The sequence below is a fragment of the Mauremys mutica genome, chromosome 5 (genome assembly GCF_020497125.1).
Source record: "Mauremys mutica isolate MM-2020 ecotype Southern chromosome 5, ASM2049712v1, whole genome shotgun sequence".
Taxonomy (NCBI): Eukaryota; Metazoa; Chordata; order Testudines; family Geoemydidae; genus Mauremys; species Mauremys mutica.
Window position 1 is genome coordinate 100,488,407 of NC_059076.1, and position 15,867 is coordinate 100,504,273.

At 46.3% G+C, this 15,867-nt stretch overlaps 1 protein-coding gene across 2 annotated transcripts in view; it reads right to left on the reverse strand.

The window, feature by feature from the left end:
• The window catches only part of KLB (klotho beta), a 64,635-nt gene that overhangs the window by 5,602 nt on the left and 43,166 nt on the right, over positions 1-15,867 (reverse strand). For both annotated transcript variants that reach the window (XM_045017770.1, XM_045017771.1), the window contains 2 exons: positions 14,490-14,758; positions 8,707-9,850 (listed from right to left, as the gene is read on the reverse strand). In XM_045017770.1, the coding sequence (XP_044873705.1) occupies positions 8,707-9,850; positions 14,490-14,758 (1,413 nt within the window). The remainder of the gene's footprint in view (positions 1-8,706; positions 9,851-14,489; positions 14,759-15,867) is intronic.

Consider the following 15,867-nt stretch of genomic DNA (forward strand, 5'->3'; position numbering starts at 1 on the left):
CCAACATTCCCATTGTTATTGCTGCTTGCTGTGTGCTCCATAATATCTGTGAGAGTATGGGGAGACGTTTATGGCAGGGTGGGAGGTTGAGGCAAATCGCCTGGTGTCCGATTTTGAGCAGCCAGACACCAGGGCCATTAGAAGAGCACAGCAAGGCGCACTGCACAGCAGAGAGGCTTTGAAAACCAGTTTCATGACTGGCCAGGCTTCGGTGTGACAGTTGTGTGTGTTTCTCATTGATGCAAACCCGCCCCTTTTGTTGATTTTAATTCCCTGTAAGCCAACCATCCTCCCCCCTTCAAAATAAAGTAACTATTGTTTTGAAACCATGCATTCTCTCTTTATTAATTTAAATTAAAAAAAAAAAGATAACGGACAGGGTAGCCCAGGTGGGGTTGGGGAGGAGGGAAGGAAAAGGCCACATTGCTTATTGTAGCCACACTAAAAATCAAACTGTTTGAATGACAGCCTTCTGTTGCTTGGGCCATCCTCTGGAGTGGAGTGGCTGGGTGCCCAGAGCCTCCCCCTGCCCTGCATTCTTGGGCGTCTGGGTTAAGAGGCTATGGAACATGGGGAAGAGGGTAGGTGGTTATACAGTGGATACAGCAGGGGTCTGTGCTCTTGTTGGCTTTCCTGCAGCTCCAACAGTCCATCATGTCTGTTTGCTCCCCCATTAGCTTCAGCATCGCGTCCTGCCTCTGCTCTTCGCGCTCACTTAATTCTTTCCTGGCCTCTGCCACTGAATGCCTCCATGCATTAAGCTGTGCCCTATCGGTGCGGGAGGACTTCATGAGCTCGGAAATCATGTCATCGTGAGTTTTTTTCGCCTTCTAATCTGCGATCAAAGTGCTGTCCAGAGCGGTCACAATGGAGCACTCTGGGATAGCTCCCAGCAGACAATACCATTGATTTGCCTTTGCACTACCCCAAATTCCACCCAGCAAATTCAATTTTAGCGCTACTCCCCTCGCCAGGGAGGAGTACAGAAGTCTATTTTAAGAGACCTTTCGGTCGACGGAATGGTGTTGGTTGTGTGGACGCATTCATTTTTAAATCGACCTAACGTGGCTAAATTCGACCTAACCCCATAGGGTAGAGCAGGCCTTAGATACCACAGAATTTGCTCCAAAGAGTACATCTGGGATACACACTTAAAACCACCATCCCTAAACAAGAACATTCCACCTATGAAGTAGATTGCCTCATGGAACAAGCCACCCAGATAACCTGGGAGCGCCTACTTCAAAACCAGGGAGAAAAAACACTGACTGCATACCCCTAGTTGTCACCTACCATCCCACACTGGAACCAATATGGGGTGTCATCAAACAATTGCAACCCATGTTTTGTGGGGACCACATCCTGAAAGTGTAGGTTACTTACTGTAACTGGAGGTTCTTCGAGATGTGTGGTCCCTATCTGTATTTCACACATATGGTATGCATGTGCACCATGTGGCTGAGTCTGGTAATTCTTCAAAACAGTGTCTGTTGGTCCATACACATGCAGTAGTTCTCTTTGTACTCCTGACTGAGGGTATAAGAGGCAGTGAAGGTCGACGCCTCTCCAGTTCCTCTTCTTATCGCCCATCCAACAGGATCTGAAGGGAGATGGGTAGTAGAATACTGATAGGGACCACACATCTTGAAGAACCTCCAGTTACAATAAGTAATCTCCACTACTTCTTTGAGTGCTGGTCCCTATGCGTATTCCACGTGAGTGATTGCAGTGTTCAGACTGGAGGCAGGTGCGAGGAAGCTGGTAGCAAAGATGCCGATCCCACTACTGCATCCTCAGCCGAGGCACAAACTAGAGCATAGTGTGTCACGTACATGTGGATAGAACTCCAGGTGGCCGCCCTGCAGAGGGATGTCAAATAGGGATGCCATGGAGGCAACTTGTGCTCACATGGAGTGAGCTATGACACCCACAGGAGGAGGATTTTTTTGCTATTTTGTAGCATTCTAAGATGCATCCTAAAACCCACTTACAAATCCTCTGGGAGAATATGACTTGCCCACGCAATCTCTCTGCTATGATGACAGCAAGTCTTGGTGATTTCCTAATGGGTTTGATTCTTTGCAGGTAGAACGCCAGGGCACACCGGACATCGAGGGTGTGAAGACTCATTTTCAGAGCAAGCATGGGGCTTCCAGGAAAAATACAGGTAAGTGTATCATTTGCTTGATGGAGAACTCAGAAACAATCTTGGGGAGAAATTTGGTGTGTAGTCAAAGAGAAACCTTTTCTTTGTGAAACATGGTATAAGGAGAGTCTGCCATGATGGCTCTGAGCTTGTTGACCTTCCTGGCCAACCCTTCCTGGGGTCAAAAGGCAGACTTGTGAGTACTGACAGGATGATGTCACTGTCCCATTGAAGTGTAGGTTTAAGCACTGGTGGGAGGATACTGATCAGACCTTTCATAAATCATACTGTAGTTGGTTGAGTCAAGACGGAATGTGCTTCCAGCGGAGAGAGGAAGGCACTAATTGCTGTTAGTAGTCACAGCAAACTAATAGCGAGACCTGAAGACTTCAGGGACAGGAGATAGTCTAGGACAACCGGGATGCTTAAGGTAACTGGAGAATGTTGATGGAGTTGTGCCCAGGCCAAAAAGCATCTCCATTTGTCTAGATAGCAGATTCTAGCAGAATCTTTTCGACTTTGATTAAGGATCACCTGAACGAGGGCTGAGCATGAGTGTTCTATTTCCGACACCCATCCAAACACCAGGGCATGAGGTGGAGTGAGACCAGTTTGGGATGCTTGATTTTCCCTCCTTCCTGGGTTAGGAGATCTGGGAATGGGAAGATCATGATTGGTGGGTGGGCAGAAATTGTTAGAAGTGCCATGAACCAGAACTGTCTGGTCCAATAAGGTGCTAGGAGAATGATATTGGCTCTATTATGATGTATCTTCCTTACCACCAATAGAAGTAGGGGAACGGGAAGGAAGGCATATCTGAGGCTGTTTGTCCAAGACAGCAAAAGATCGCAGTCCTGGGAGTCGTAACCCATGGCTCCTCTAGAACAATATAAGGGGAGCTTTCTGTTCATTTGGGACACAAAGGGGTCTCATAGTGGACTACCCCACTGTGTAAATATCTCACTTAGGACTGTGTTGCGAACCTCCCACTCATGGTCTGGCAAGAAGCTTCTGCTTCATTTATCAGCAAGAGGGTTGTGAACACTGGGAAGGTATGCTGCTTGTATTGTGATGTGGTTCCTGATGAACCAGTTCCAAAGTCTGATGGCTTCCAGGCAGAGGGGACGAGATCTCGCTCCTCCTTGTCTGTTTATATAGATCACCATGGTGATATTGGCGGTTATTTATACATGGAGTGTGCATATGAGCAAGAAAGGCCTTGCACGCAAAGCAGGCTTCCCTCAGTTCCATATGTTTATATGTAGCCTAGCTTCTTGTGGGGTCCAGGAATCCTGAGCAGCGTGGTTGTCTTGTGGGCATCCCACCTCAGAAGGGAGGTGTCTGTTACAATGGTGGCCCTGGACATGGAAGGATTGAAGGGAACACTGACCATGGGTTTTCAGGGTTCAGTCACTAAGTGAGGGAGGTGATAACTCTGGTGGGAACCTTGGAGTTGATATGGTCTTTCTTCAGTCAGTAGATTGAATGGAGCCAAGCTTGCAGACACCGCAGCTGGAGTCTGGTAAACGGCATCATGTGGCCTAACAGTGAAAGACACCTGTGCACTGCAGTCTGTGGGTAATACATGAAATCAGGTTGCTCATTGTATGGAACCTGTCTGCAGGGGGGAATGCTCTCACAGAAACCGAGTCCAACATCACCCCAATAAAGTTTACTGACCTTGTGGGTAACTGAACAATAAAATGGACTTTTCTTTGTTTATGCAAATGCCTAGGATGGCCAAAAGTTGTATAGAAACCCTGTCACTGACCTGAACACGTGATAAGGTTGGCCTACCAGGAGTCAATCGTCCAGGTATGGAAATAACATATAGCCCTAGCATCTCATTTGGGTGGCTATCACAGAGAAAACCTTTGTAAATACTCTGGGTCCTGGAATGAGCCCAAAGGAGAGGACTTGAAACTGGAAGTGTTCTTGGCCAACTGTAAAATGCAGAAACTTCCTATGTGATGGGTGAATGTCCACATACAAATATGTGTCCTTCATATGGAGAGTCATGAACTGCATCCCTTTCAGAAGGGAGAGGATTATCAATGCCAACATAATCATCCAGAATATCAGATTTTGCATAAAGATTTTGAGTTGCCAAAGGTCCAGGATAGGTCTCCACCCTTCATCATTTTTGGGAATTAGGAAATGTGGAGAGTGGAACCTCCTCCTGTGGCAACAAGACGGGATGCGCTCTATTGGTCCTCGGTGTAAAAGAGATTCTGCGTCCTGTTGAAGAATTACCTTGTGAGGGTGGTCCCTGAAGGGGGCTTTTGAGGCAGGAAGGAGAGGAACTCTATGGAGTTTCCCTGATGGATAATCTCCAGACCCCAACTGTTCCTAGTGATCTTGTTCCAGTTGTGGGCGAAGAGTGCTAGACAGCCCCCAAAAGATGACAGGGGGAAAAAGGTGTTGGTCTCGACCAATATGTCAAAAATGGCTCTTGGCCAGTAGTTGAGAGTGAGTAGAGGCTGTGGCAGTAGAGGGGGCCAAGAAGCGAGGCCTCAGAATCCTCTGGCATTTGTGTGGAGGCTCAGCTGGGCACCTGGCAATAAAGGTACATGAGGAGGGGGTGGCCTTGGTCTGTAGGACTCCCTCTGGTGTTTCCTCATAGGGGCTAAAGTATAAATCCCCAGGAAATGCAGAGTCAATCTGGAGTCCTTTAGTGAGTAGGATCTTGTCTGTTTTCTCTTTAAAGAGATTAGACTCATCACAGGGGAGGTCCTGGATGGTGTTTTGGACCTACCTAGGAAACCCTGATGATTGCAGCCAAGAGTCTTTCCTCATGACTAAGCCCTGGCCAAATTTCAGGAAGCTGTGTCTGCTGCATCCACTGCAGCCTGGAAGGCTACTCTCGCCACTATTTTCCCCTCATCTAAAAAAGACTGAAATTGGGCCGTGTCCTCCATGGGAAGCTTATGTCTGAAGTCTGCCTGCCTGAAATAATTATTAAAATTGTATTTCACTAACAAAGCTTGGTAGTTAGCAACACAAAATTACATGTCTATGGAGGAGAAGGCCTTTCTTCCCAAGAGGTCCTGTCTCTTAGAGTCTTTATCTGCCATGGCTGTCCTTTGATAAAGCGACAAAGCTCTTTCTGTAGCCCCCTGTACCACCACCAAGTTGGAGGCAGTATGGGAGAATAAAAATTCAGCTCCTTTAGCAGGAACAAAATATCGCCTCTTGGCTGTTTTCAGTGGAGTGCGCCATGCCATTCTGGCCAGTTCTAATATGGCCTCATTGAACAGCAGGGCTACCTTACTTGTTCCCTGCAGTTGCAACATGTCCAGGAGCGGGTTGTGAGGGTCCTGGAACTCATCTAATGGGATCTGTAGGTCACTGACAATTCTGTGTAACAGTTCCTAGTACTGCCAGTGGTCATCTGGCAGAGAAGGAGGAGTGACTGCTTTGTCCAGGGATGATGAAGAGACACCCTTAAGAACCATTGGCACCTGCAGATCCAGTTGCAGCTCTTCCTCTTTGTACATCAACAGAACTAGTTGGTGAGAGGGAGAGGAGCAGTACAACTCTTGAGAAGTGCCCAGATGCCTGCCGTAAGGATCCCATAGATCCCAATCAGGCAAGAAAGAGGGATTGATTGGCTGTGAGACCCATGGACCCCAAGGGAATCCATACAAGCGGTCCTGGGGGGAGGGAGGGAGTTGTACCCAAAGGAACCGCGAGCATAACCCCTCGACTATCCATTGGGGCTCGACTGTCTCCACGGAAATACTGGTGTGGCTAGCTCCTCTGACTCGTCTCAGACCGAGAACTGTTCCATCGATAGTAGTGGTACTATCGGTACCACAGCACTTCTGCAAGACAGTTGGAGATGGGACAACTCCTGGAACACTGATGTAGACTCCTCTTCTGGAATAATAACATCGCTCACAAGGGCAAGGCTGGAAAGAAGTGGAGACTGTGGATAAGGGAGGACAATATCCTCCAGTGTTATGTAAGTCTCCTATACTCTGGTGGGTGAGGGGTTCCAGCAGTCAAGTCTGAAGTACCTGGTGCATCTGCAACAGCCAGATGGTCTTTAGATGAATGAGGCAGTACTGATGATGGGTCTGGACCAGCATTCATAGATGGAACCAGTGAATGTCTGTCCTTACACCTGCTCAGGTGACCGATGAAACTGGAGGATCTTTCTTTTTATGCACCTTGCCCTCCAATCTGGGGATCTTCACCAGAGCCAGTTTCTTAGGTTCCATATGCGACGTCTCTCCTGACTTGGATAGGCTCGGAGAGGAAGTGTGTTTCTTATGGCCAGTCCTCAAAGGAGAGTTATCCTTGAGTGTACTCTCATGACGAGCCCTAGAAGAAGAGTCTTTGGGCTTAGATGTTGAAGGCTCCAGTCCAAGGCACAGGTTTGGAGTGACACTGCTGGTCAGTTGAGGCCAATGCACAGCAGGGTGTCCCTGGCTAAGATTGGAGAGTGGACTCATAGCCGTCTCCACCAGGGGCTTTCACAGGCAAAGCTCCTGGGCTTCTCAAGTTCTGGGTGGGAAGGAGTGAAAGATACTGCACTTTGCAGAACTCCACCTCACCCAGAGAGTACAGGCATTGTTGATGTTCATCACAGATAGAGAGTGGGTGAGGGCAGGAGATGCAATTCTTGAATCATGAGACTCTGGGCATGATTCTGGAGCTGGGAAGGGGTTCCCTAACCAGAGAGAAAGAAATACTCTATACTATACTGTAAACTTTAACTACTAAGCTAAGAAATATAACTATTTAGAAGTATTTTATTTCTTTACAGGTTATACAACCAAGTGAAGGAAGAAACAATTCTGACTCATGCAATGTGGCAGTAAGAAGGAACTGGAGAGGTGTTGACCATCACTGCCTCTTATATCCTCAGTTGAGAGCACAAGGAGAGCTACTGCTTGTGTGTGGGCCAGCAGACACTGCTTTGAAGAATTTCCAGACTTGGGTGCATGACACTTATTTGTTCCCCACCTGTGGAATACACATAAGGACCAGCACTCGAAGAGGAAATCTTTCCCAACCACCCTCTTCTGGTCTTCAAGCTCATTCCTCCCCACTCACCAAGCTCATCATCAGAAACAAGCTCCCCACATACCAGGACACACAAACCCAAAGCAGCACAAGGCCCTGCCAGAACAACAGATGCAAAACGTGCAGACATATCTATACCACTACAATTATCAATACTCCCCACAACACACCTTTCAAGATCCTTGGGTCCTACCCAGGCCTATCACAACATGTGGTATACCTCATTCAGTGTATCAAATGCCCCAACAATAACCATGGGGATGAAACTAGACTATCGCTATGTTCTCAAAAGAACTCTCACAGAAAAATGATAAAAGACAAAACCACCCTATCACCCATAGGCACTTTTCACAAAGTGATCATGGCATATCTGACCTCTCAGTCCTAGCCCTCAAAGGAAACATTCACAACACCTTCTAAAGATGAGCCTGGGAACTTAAATTCATAACTCTCCTAGATCTTAAAAATCATGGTCTCAGCATGGTTTTATGGTTCATTACAACAATCTGTAAGGCCCTGCCTGCTAATCCTTAACTGCCCACTTAATTTTAAGTGGTCTCCTACAGCATGTGTGAATCTGCTATGCTTAACAGTGTCTCAACTTGTCTTTTGCTTAGACACTCTGGTTACCTTCCCCAGACCTGAAGAAAAGTTCTGTGAAGCTCAAAAGCTTGTCCCTTCCACCAACAGAAGTTGGACCATTAAAAGATTTACTTCACCTACCTTACATGGCTACACCACCACTGGAAACAACTGGATTATAATATGCAGTTATATTTGAGCACCATTAAGTACAATCTTCTAAAAAGATTTAATCTTTTACGTGAATTAAATAGTTAGATACCAAATGAAATACATGGGATTGGTGATGGCAAGTTTTTGGTTCTTCCTTAAAGCAGGGGAGCTTTCTGTGCAGTATGAGCTCTGTAGGCAGTATATATAAATGTCTACAATATAGCCTTGCTTGTAAAAAATAAATCTTTCCAGGGAGCTACTGGCACAAGAAACATTTCCCCCTTTATTTAAGAGATTATAACTCAGTGTCTGGAATTCGTATAGGACATTAATGAACAAACCAAAAAAAATACTCATTATTCCTAAATTCCTTAAAAACTAATATAGCACTGGAAATGTTAAATTCATTGTTTTTAAATGTGGATGCCTAACAGCAACCTAAATCTATATTTAGCCACCTAAATAAGTGGCCTGATTTTCAGGGGTACTGGGAACTTATGGCTCTTATTGACATTGAAGAGCAAAAATAGACAGCAAAATTAACTTTTTTCAAAAAGTTTAAAATGCTTCTCAAGACAACCAAAATAAATCAACTATTTTACTAATATTACTTTTCATTGTAAGCCATTGCTTAAGTGGGCACTGGGACATTTTGTGATCATGAATGAAGAGGTGGATTGTGAATGGAAGGGGCAAGTGGACAAAGAGTCAATGTCTGTGTTGAAAAATACAGTCCATATCATGAAAATGGCTAAGACCCCCCCATTCTAAAATATCTGCATTTATCATCTCACCTTTTAAAACCTCTTGGGTGTATTTTCCTAAGTAATAGTTTCGAAGTTCATCATTAGCCAAAGACTGGTCGTCGATCCCATTTGCTGTGATGTAAACATCTATATCACCATAGGTTTTTTTAATCCATTTTAGAACTTTGCGCATCCCCCAGGGCACCACTGCCAAACGAGATGGGGAACTCAGGCATGTGATATCCTGCAGGAATTGAACATCCCGGTCAAATTCATACCAGCTCCCATTTTGAAGTTCATGAATCACAAATCTTGTGGTAAAATGATTCAGTGCATAAAAATCAGCTGCACCTTTAACAAGTTTCTTTTCTTCATCTGTGAAATATGGCAAGAAGGAACTTGAGAGGCCTTTTTTGTTTTTAGATACAATGTATTCCCTCATGGCTGCTGGATAATCCCCCGTCTTAAAAATTGGATCTGCAAACCAGGCTATTTCAAATTGAAGAAATCTTTCAGCAGCTTTTAAGTGAGAATCAAAATAGGGATTGGCAGGCTCAGCCCAATCTGAATGCAGAGACAGAGACACTAGTCCATGCTGAAATGATCTATACTGCTTGTCATATATTTGCCAGGCCCTGGCATGTGCTATCAGTAAATTGTGTGCTGCCTGATACGTATCATTGCTGCTGCTATTATAGACATCACTTAATCTGTTTGGCTCATTTATGGTGATCCAGAGTTTAACCAAGTCACCAAGTTCCTGAAAACACAAAGCGGCGTAGTTCTGAAAAGCCTGGACAGTAGATTGTTTTAGCCATCCTCCTCTCTGCAACAAAGGACCAGGCAAGCCTAAGTAGGCATGAGTTGGATAGTATAAGGTGACCATAGATTTAATATTGAGTTTCAGTAGCTCACTAATCACACATCTATAATATCTGAGAACTTGTCTATTGATGGCTGACAAATCCCCATTAGGTAAAATTAATGACCAGTCAAGTGCAAATCTGTAATGTGTTACTTTCATTTTTTCCAGGAGATCAAGTTGTTTTTTAATACTGACAAAGTCTGTACACTGAGCTGGTCGGGTTTTCAGCTTCACTCCTTTAACTTGGTGCAAAAGCCCATCTCCAGTGATGTTCCAGAGATACAGGTTAGGGTCACAAAACTGTGGAGAGGAAGCTACAGATTCTGCCTGTAAAAATGGATGGGAACAAACACCTGTTTAATTAAAATAAATTTGCATATATCTGTTTGTTACTTGCATCTCTACATGTAAGACAGAATTAGTTTTATTTCCAAAGCAGTGAAGCGAGAATCATCATTGCTATTTAGTCCTGGTTTTTATATATTATAAGTTTACAAGCATATCACTACAGTGCAGGATGGGTTTTTTTTGTTAATTCAACCTCACAGCATTCCTGTATAGTAGTTACATCCATTTTTACAAATGGGTAAATGGAGGTATAAAGACAATAATTAATTTGCCCAAGGTCACACAGGGCATCAGTGCTACGTAAAAGCTAAGCATTATCAGTGGAAGATCTAGGACTAGAATCAGAGTCCTGGCTCTCACTTCCCCACTGTTCTAATTCCAATTATAAATAAACATGTAGTTTAATGAATAGTTGATACTATCAGTTGTACACCCGTCATTCTCTGACCAGTGTGTTTAATATATAGGATTTGCGGTACCATGTGGTGAATTAACAAGGTTTAATCTAAAACCACTAAAAGTTTTGAAAAGTAAAACCCATCCCTGAAATATGAATGTACTCAGAAGTCTTTATTTTCCTGTGGCTGGTAGTGACTGGGTTAAATTACATTTATTTTGTCTGTATGTATTTTTCTGGGCTAATGTTGTCCAACATGTCATCTTTCACTATATAATTACAAAACCATGTTACAGCACACCTGCCACATGTCAAATATAGCTATCTATCACATTTAATGTGGAAATAAATATTGTAAGAAAACAGTCTTATCTTATCAGGACGGTGTACACAATATAATGTATTTCTGAATAGAGTTCATACTGAAAGTGCCATATATGCAGAAGACGCTGATTAATGTTTTTATTTGTGTTGCAATATTTTAAACTTATGGTTTATTTATTTTCTACCCTTGCAATGAAGCCTGAGAATCCTTAGACTTCTGGGTTGTATTCCTAGCTGTATCACTGACTTGTTCTGTGGTTTTTGGGCAAGTCACTTAAGTGGTCCTTAGTTTATACATCTATAAAACAGATATTGTTATACTTACCTTACAAGGTTGTTATAAAGCTTAATTTATATTTTTGAAATGCTTTGAGATACCTGGATGAAAGGTGCTATATACATACTGTGATGCACACTAGGTAGGGTTGCCAACTTTCTAATAGCACAAAACTGAACACTCTAGTCCTGCCCCTTCCCGGAGCCGCCCCCTCCCCCACCGCTGACTACATTCCCCCTCCCTCGGTGGCTCGCTCTCCCCCATCCTCACTCACTTTCACTGGGCTGGGGCAGTGGCTTGGGTTGCGGGCTCTGGGGTGGGGCTGGGGATGAAGGGTTTGGGGAGCAGGATGGGGATCCAGGCTGTGGGGTTGAGCCAAGGGATTCAGAATGTGGGACGGGGCTGTGAGTTGAGGCAAGGGGTTGGGGTGTGGGAGGGGGTGAGGGCTCTGGGGTGCAGGATGGGGATCCAGGCTGGGGGGTTGGGCCAAGGATTCGGAGTGCGGGAGCGGGCTGTGGGTTGAGGCGGGGATTAGGGTGCAGGAGCGGGTGAGGGCTCTGGGGTGGGGCTGCGGATGAGGAGCTCAGGGTGTGGGAGGGGGCTCTGGGGTGGGGCTGGGAATGAGGGCTTTAGGGTGTAGGAGGAGGCACCAGGTTTGGGGGGGGCTGGGACAGGGGGTTGGGGCATGGGCTTACATCACATGACTCCCAGTCAATGCAGGGGAAGAGGGGTGTCTAAGGCAAATGGGGTCCAGCATTGCCAGATCCATACCAGCGGATCTAAAGATGACAACACAGGTAGAGTGGGAATGGCCTGATTTTGGAATTAAGAGATCTATGAGACTATCTAGTTGTGTTTCCATTATGACAGCTTAGTTAGTGGGCATACTGATGGCACAGACCTGGATAAGGGATGTATGCCCTATTACAGCTGCTATCCTATCTGACTCTTTAATGGGTATAATGGCGATCAGAAAGAGAGCCTCAGAAAGCAGAAATTACTTAATCAGTGAAGTATTGTTCTTAACTATGGAGATAGTACTATTAGGTATACGCAATAGTAGCGTGGATCCCAGCACATGTAAGGATACCTGCCAATTAAATGGCTGATAAAGCATTGAAAAATGCCTTACAAAATGAGGAGGTTGATATAAAGAACCCTCTAAGAACACAAGACTTAATTTATTTCTTAGCCAAACTTTAAGGAGGAATGGCAAAAAATAGAAAGATAAAAATGGACGAAGGTTGTATGAAATATCTCCTGAACTTGAGGATCATGTTATACTTTACAGCTATGATAGAAGAAGCAAAGTAACTATATTTAGAGTTCTAACCAGTCACTATGACCTGAATGGCTATTTATATCTATTAAACATGCAGAAACATGGATTCTGAGAAGTATACAAAGATTAAAAAAAAATTGCTATGGCAATGTAGGGCGAGTTATACAGAAAGATTGATTTCTCTATGAAGAACTGAAATGCCTCAAGGTGAAAGAACATAGTCTGAAAGAATTGGTGAGAATACTGGGAAAGCGGGGTAGCACGAAATAAGCATTACTGTGCTTTAAGGATACTAGGCAGGGCGAGAGGATATACATTTGATTATGTGAAAACACTGGTAGGTGATTGTCATAGTCTCACATTCTGAAGCTATTACACTATAAAATGACAAGAAAAGAAAGATAAATGGTGGCAGACAAGATAGGAAAACAGACTGAACCTAAAAACTCCTGAACAAAAATGATGCCAGGGCTAGCACCTGAACCCCACTGGGCTGAAGGTTGATTTATTTATTTATGCTGCTATCTTATATGAGACTTTGCAGGGAGGCGAATAATAGGAAGTGATCCAGGGAGGTGCCTCAAGGCACTCCAGGGCAGGGCAGTCCTTACCCATATGCAAACTATGCAGCTGCGTAGGGCATCAGGAAATTTGGGGCACCAAATTGCCCCAAATTTCCTGGTGCCCTACACAGCTGCGTGCTGCTCCAGCGGCCAGCCCAATCCCCTGGCCAGCTGAAACCTGCCCCTGCCCTGCTCCTGCCCCGCCTCTTCCCCAAAGCCCCCGCTCTGCCCCACCCCTTCCCACTCCTGCTCAGCCCCAGCCCCACTCCACCCCTTCCCCTGAGCTATGTCCTGCGGGACTGTAGCAGGGGCCGAGCGCACCCTGCACTTACCGGGCGGCAAGAAGTGGAATGACCTGGCCCCAGTCTGCTCCATGCTGCCAGTGAGTGCTGGGGGGTGGTTCCCTCTTGCACCCCACGTCCCAAGCCTGGGAGCCAGGACAGCAGAGCAGAGCAGGCTGGGGCCGGGTTACTCCAATTCCCACCGCCCCGTGAGTGTGGGGTCGGGTCTCCCCTGCAATCATTGGGCAGCAGGAAGTGGAGCAACCCAGCCCCAGTCTGCTCCACACTGCCAGTGAGTGCTGGGGGACAGTTCCCCCCCTTTCCCCAAGCCTGCTTCTGCCCCCCCGCCTCCTCCCCATGGAGGACTGGGGCTGCGTAGGGCACCACAATGTCTAGGGACGGCCCTGCTCCAGGGTGCTGGATATTGTTGCCTCTCATAGGACTGTGGACTGAAGCCCAATGGAATGGAAGGGCCCAGGCTCCCCTACCAACCACCCTTATTGTGGAGGGGGCATAAGCCTCCCTTCCAGCCCTCCTCTCCGAAGTAAGGAGGGATAGAAACAGCGAGAGCCTCGGGGTGAGGATGAGCCACTTGCAGGAGTCCAGAGATGGGCTGAAAACCCTTCCTGTTGTGAGGAAATGGAACTCTAGATTTTTGTCTGGACAGAAGGAGACAAACTAAATCAGTGACCTGGCCAGAGGGCTGAGTCACCACCCATCAAAAGGTGGGTTCACACAGTATGGAGTAGTTGCCGGCTAAGTTCCCTCTAAGCTGCATGGCTGCGCAGTTGCCTATTAAGCCCCACGCAGGGGCTCAAGGCTGTGGTGGGGAGAGATGCCTCTTCCCACTGGCCCCAGCACAGACCTGCAGCGGTGGGGAGTGGCGCCCCTCCTCACCTGCCCCAGCATGGACCTGGCCTGGACTTGCCGCAGCCAGGGGAGAGGATCCCCTCCCTTGGCCCAGCCCAGACCCACCAGGGCTTCCGCGGCCAGGGAGAGCCGCCTCTCCCCTGCCCTAGTTGCTGCAGTGAAAGAGGGCTGGGGGTTGTCCTCTCTCCTCACAGCAGCCCCGGGGCAGCTTGCACCCCAAACCCCTCATATCCCCACCTCCCCGAGCCACTGCCCCCAACCCTCTGCCCCAGCCCTGAGCCCCCTCCTGCACACCAAACCTCTCATTGCTGGCCCCACCCCAGACCCCGCACCTCCAGCCAGAGCCCTCATCCCAACTCTCTGCTCCAGCCCTTAGCCCCCTCCCACACGCTAAACCCCTCAGCCCTACCTCTACCACATGAATTTTGTTATGTGCACCAATATGAAGGTGATGTGTCACACATCACCTCCATATTGGTGCACATAAAATTCATTCTGCACATGGACATAAAAAATTAGAGGGAACTACTCTAACTATTGTTATTAACTGTTGTATGTAGCAAAAATAACTGTTGTTTACAGTACATTAAGCTTACCTTAAGGCTGACAGTACATTAAGCTTACCTTAAGAACAGACTCTGTGATACCCCAGGAAAAGTCACAGGGAAATTGACCTTGCAAAGCTGCAGGAGACTCTTTCAGAAAGAAGCCATTTTCTTGAATTATTTCTTTGTAATACAGTGCAGATGACTTTGGAATCCTTTCTTTTTGTTTACTGTTGAAATCTACATAAAATAATCCACGTCTAGTGCTGTAGGCATGTTGCCATTCAAAGCCATCAAGGAGAGACCAGGCTGTGTAACCAAACACATCTATTCTGTCGTTTTTAATAGCTGCATAGGAGAAATAAATAAAAATGTGTTGTATATTAAAATATTCATTAATAAATGCAGTGTGATTTAGAGTATGAGCATGCATTATAACAAAGTAAAGAGAGTGTTGTCTATTATGAAACTGCCTGTTTCTCATCATTCAGAGCCACCAACTTCCTGAGTTCCCTGGGGGTGCTTGACCCCCCGCTCCGTCCCAGGGCCCGCCCCCACTCCACCCTATCACCCAAACTCCCACCCCAGCCTCACCTCTTCCTGCCCCTGCTCCACTCCCGCCCAACCTTTCCCCACCCCATTCAGCCCCTCCCCCTACCTCTTCCTGCCCCTGCTTCTCCCCTTCCCTCCCCAGTGTCTCCTGCATGCCACTGAACAGCTGATCACCAGCAGGCAGGAGACGCTGGGGGTAGGGGAAGGAGCTGATTGGGGGGGCCTGCCAGTGGGTGGGAGAGTTGTGGGGGGAGGAGCTGATCTAAAGGGCACCCACTATTTTTTTCCTTAGGTGATCCAGCCCCGGAGCACCCACGAATTCGGCGCCTACGTAATCACTCATGAGGGTATGTGCCCATTCTAACAAGTAGCAAAACCATGGCAACATATACATACATGCTGTTAAATATCTTTTCCCCCACTATCAAAGCAATTAGAAAAATATTTTTAAGAAACTAAGGGTATGTCTGCACTAGAAAAGCTACAGCGGCACAACTGCAGTGCTGTAGCTGTGCTGCTATAGTACAGACACGTACTACAGCAACAGAGGGGTTTCTTCCATCACTGTAGTAAAATCCACCTCTCTGAGAGGTGATATCTAGGTCAACGGAAGAATTCTGTCAACCTAGCAGTGTCTACAACAGGGCTTAGGTCAGCTTAATTACATCACACAGGGCATGACATTTTTTACAGCCCTGAGCAAGGTAGTGTAGACCAGCCCTAAATAACTGTAGTAACATGCTTACTTTTCATATTTTAGGGTGCAGCATTTGTGCACTTTACAAACATGAAGTGATTTAACCTAAGTAATCTGATTTTAAGATGTACTTCAGGCCTTGCAAGTTCAGTTTTGCACCTGAAAAATTAGAGGGCACAGTTAGAAGTCAGGCCTGCAATAGTTAATT